Source organism: Manihot esculenta, chromosome 7 (assembly GCF_001659605.2).
Source record: "Manihot esculenta cultivar AM560-2 chromosome 7, M.esculenta_v8, whole genome shotgun sequence".
Taxonomy (NCBI): Eukaryota; Viridiplantae; Streptophyta; class Magnoliopsida; order Malpighiales; family Euphorbiaceae; genus Manihot; species Manihot esculenta.
The window spans coordinates 673,979-677,976 of NC_035167.2; the positions used below are offsets into that span (position 1 = coordinate 673,979).

The 3,998-nt window shown below is 32.9% G+C and overlaps 1 protein-coding gene across 1 annotated transcript; it reads left to right on the forward strand.

The window, feature by feature from the left end:
* Positions 1-1,261: 1,261 nt before the first annotated feature.
* On the forward strand, positions 1,262-2,774 carry LOC110619728 (DNA damage-repair/toleration protein DRT100). The gene has a single exon (XM_021763279.2). The coding sequence runs from the start codon at positions 1,437-1,439 to the stop codon at positions 2,526-2,528; it is 1,092 nt and encodes a 363-aa protein (XP_021618971.1). The 5' UTR covers positions 1,262-1,436; the 3' UTR covers positions 2,529-2,774.
* The last annotated feature ends 1,224 nt before the right edge of the window (positions 2,775-3,998 follow it).

Here is a 3,998-nt window from a genome sequence, read left to right on the forward strand (position 1 = left end):
TTCGATTTTAAACTAAACCGACCAAATCAGCTCCCTAAGTTTTATACTTTGCCAACCATTTACATTAACTAGATATTTTGTTGGTGGGGTTTGAAATTAATTAATTAATTAGGTATAGTATCATTTCATTTAATAGAATTCATCATATATGAGGAGCCTTTAAGCTCAAAGAATTAAGCTCAAAGAATTATGAAGATGGAAAGCATTAATTTATAACCTTTATAGAAATGAAAATTTTTAGGTGATACCTTATTTATCATAATTAAGGTTATATTTAATTCAAAATTAAGTACAATAATATACTTAAGACAATATTTTTCCCAACAACCAATTAAGTATTAAACATGATCTAATTAATGATCAAGGTTAGTGCAAGAATAATTAAGGTGAAGAAATATTTTTGCCTCTCAATTAGCACTAATTATTTTATGGATTTTTGTGATCCTAAGGAGATTTTGTTTTATTTGGTTTTAGGGTTTAGCATAAGTGAAACTTGAAAACTACTTTGGAAAAGAGGAACTTTTTCAATCATTAAGACTAAGATTTTAATTTTGATATCATCAAAAGGATCTTATTGCAATACCCATGTTGGACATTGCTTTCAATGCCTGCCCATCCAAAATAGGGATGGCCAACTTCAATTCTCTTCTTTTTCTTTTTTTTTCTTTTATGTAATAGTGAGAGTGAAGAAAGGTTATACACTGGGTCCCCTTTCCGTTCTTTTTGTCATTTCTTTGAAAATAATGGACTCAATTGAGAGAAAATTTCAAAGGATTTTGCACAAAAAAAATGAAATAGACGATTTTTTTGGGTCCAACTTTGTTATGAGAGTAAAATTGCAGATATGCATAAGCACAATATGAAAAAAAAAAAAACATTATAATACAAAGATTTATATAATTCAATGATAAAGTTAATGCTAATAATCAGGTTAGTTTAGGTATAGAAAATGGATTTTAAGTCTTTCAAACTAATTATTTTAAAATATTTATTTTTATAATAACAAAATAAATATTATTTCCCGTTCTATCTATTAATTATATTCGATTTTTATATTTTCTCCCGATGAAAAAAAAATTACGTGTTGATAATTTTTCAATAAATTAATCTTAAAGCTCACACCCTACTGTACAGTGTACACATGTGCAACTAATTAACAGTAAACTGTCACTTGCCCTCCAAAATAATACTAATAATAATAATGCAGCTATAGCAAGGGCAGATTGGTCAAAATTTTGTATATAACAAGGCCCAACTCCCACCAGCTCTAACCATCGCTTCTATCTGTGTCTATTAGACAACCATTACTCCATTACTGAGTACAAACATCCTTCTCTTCAGACACACCTCCTGCATTCTTACAACCTCTGTAAGAAGAGAAACACATCCTAACAACATTTACTTGCTTTTCTCATTATACATTGCGAAGGAGAAACATGGATGTGTTGTTTCTTTCACTTGGTCTCCTTCTCGCCATTTTCTCCACCGTTAACTCCTGTCCAGCGTCCGACCTGCAGGCTTTATTAGCCTTCAAATCCTCACTAAACGAGCCTTACTTGGGGATCTTCAATACTTGGACAGGCACCGACTGCTCCAAATGGTATGGCATCAGCTGTGACCCAACCACCGGCCGAGTCACTGACATCAACCTTCGCGGTGAATCCGAAGACCCCATCTTTGAAAAAGCCGGCCGATCTGGTTACATGACCGGTTTCATCAACCCTTCGATATGTAAGCTCGATAGTCTCACTACTTTAACCATCGCAGACTGGAAAGGTATTTCCGGAGAGATCCCGGAATGTATAGTTTCTTTGAAGTCACTTCGAATTCTTGATCTCGTCGGGAATAAAATCTCCGGTAGAATCCCGATGGATATTGGAAACCTGCAGAGACTCACTGTGTTAAACCTTGCCGACAATGAGATCTCTGGAACAATTCCAGCTTCCTTAACCAAGTTGGGGAATCTCAAGCATTTGGATTTAAGTAACAACCAAGTGTCCGGTGAGCTGCCAGCTGATTTCGGTAGCTTGAAAATGTTGAGTCGGGCCTTACTGAGTCGAAATAAACTCACTGGGTCAATTCCGAGTTCCATAGCCAAGATGAATCGCCTTGCAGACTTAGATTTATCCAGGAATCAGATTTCCGGTTGGCTACCTTCATGGTTAGGCAACATGCCGGTTCTCTCAATCCTCAACTTGGACAGCAACATGATATCAGGCAAGATACCGTCGTCTTTATTGAGCTGCACCGGTCTGGGAATTTTAAATCTGAGCCGGAACTCTATAGAGGGCAACATACCGGACGTTTTCGGGGCGAAATCTTATTTTATGGCCCTTGATCTGTCTTACAACAATTTGAAGGGACAGGTACCGCGTTCATTATCGTCGGCGAAGTATATCGGACATTTGGATTTGAGCCACAACCATCTGTGTGGGCCCATTCCAGTGGGTTCACCGTTCGATCAGCTCGAAGGATCATCATTTTCTAACAACGATTGTCTATGTGGAAACCCATTGAAGACATGCTGATGAGCAGTGGGCTATGAGGATCGAGATGATTATTGTCTAAAAATGTTGTTATTTTAAGGTGAAAGTGAGTGATTTGTGGTGATGTAATGTTTAAATGATTAAATTAGTAATTAAAAGTTGAAATGGACAAAGATAAGCCAGTTGCATGCATGTGGAGAACAGCATATGCTTTGTCACTGATTGTCATATGAGAAGATAATGTAGCACATGCTTTCATAATAAATGACCAATCGGGCCTTGTTGAAATAATTGTAAAAAAATATAAAAAATAAAAATTTTTCAAAAATAATCATTTGTTGATCCACCCTTCTCAAATATTTTAATAAATAAAAATAAAATTTATGTAGATTTGTCTTTAAAATTTAAAAGACAAATGATCTCATTTATATTTTATATAAATTCAAAAAAATTATAATATATTGGGGTTATTGGTTTTTATTCATGGAGAATGAGACCCATATATCTGAAAACATTTAATTTGAAGCACTGAATGCAAGTATTCAATGAAACGCAACGTTTTGAAATAATGAAGTTATTGCAAGAGGGGAAAATTCCCAAGCACTTTCTCTTTGTTTAAAGGCTTTGGATCGAAAAGCATAAGCAGGAGGAGACAGCATGCACGTGATGACCATAAACAGTACTAGGATCATAAAGATGAATTTGGACAAAGAAATAATATATTACTTTTTTTTTCTTTAGATCAATTTATGTCAATTTAATTTGATTATAATTTTGAATTAGACTGAAACCAACCAAGGCATGTTTATTTTTAGTTTAAAAGAAAAAATATTGATTCAAGCAACTAAATTAAACCATAATAAAACACAATTCATCGTTCTCACATAGATATTCATGACAAAACCCATATTTTCCGGTGCATTTATTAAAAGACGACACATAAATTTCAACATACATAGGCTATTATTAGCAGAGTATTGAATAAATAGCCACAGCAATGGTCAGTATCTCACACAGCAATGCATGTTCCTAAAGGCCCATAACTGCAGGTTGCTCAACCTACACCACTGACATCCACATTAACTTTTAACGGGGTTAGCCACATGACCCATTAACTTCTGTGGGCAAAGCAGAATGTACATTGAAATTGGGTGCAGCTACATTTTGATTTTCATATGATAATGTTAAATATTTTCATTGCAAATCCATATAATTAATCCTATACAGATTTTAATATCAATATTTAATCAAATAATGGTAAAACTTATTTTCATCGAATTTATATTTCATCTACTTAATAATTTTTTTTTTTGGTATATAAACGTAGAATATATAATAATAAAGTACATCAACTTCCTTTTATAATATAATAAAACTCTTTAATTTTTATTTAATTTTTTTACTTATAATATTAAAATTAATTATATATCGTAGATAAAAGAGAATATATATATATTTTTAATTTAATATCACATCAGTAACATAAATTAAAAAGTTATATTATTGGTGAAA

Excerpts from the sequence above, each read along its gene's own strand:
- LOC110619728 (XM_021763279.2), top strand. The coding sequence starts at position 1,437 with ATGGATGTGTTGTTTCTTTCACTTGGTCTCCTTCTCGCCATTTTCTCC.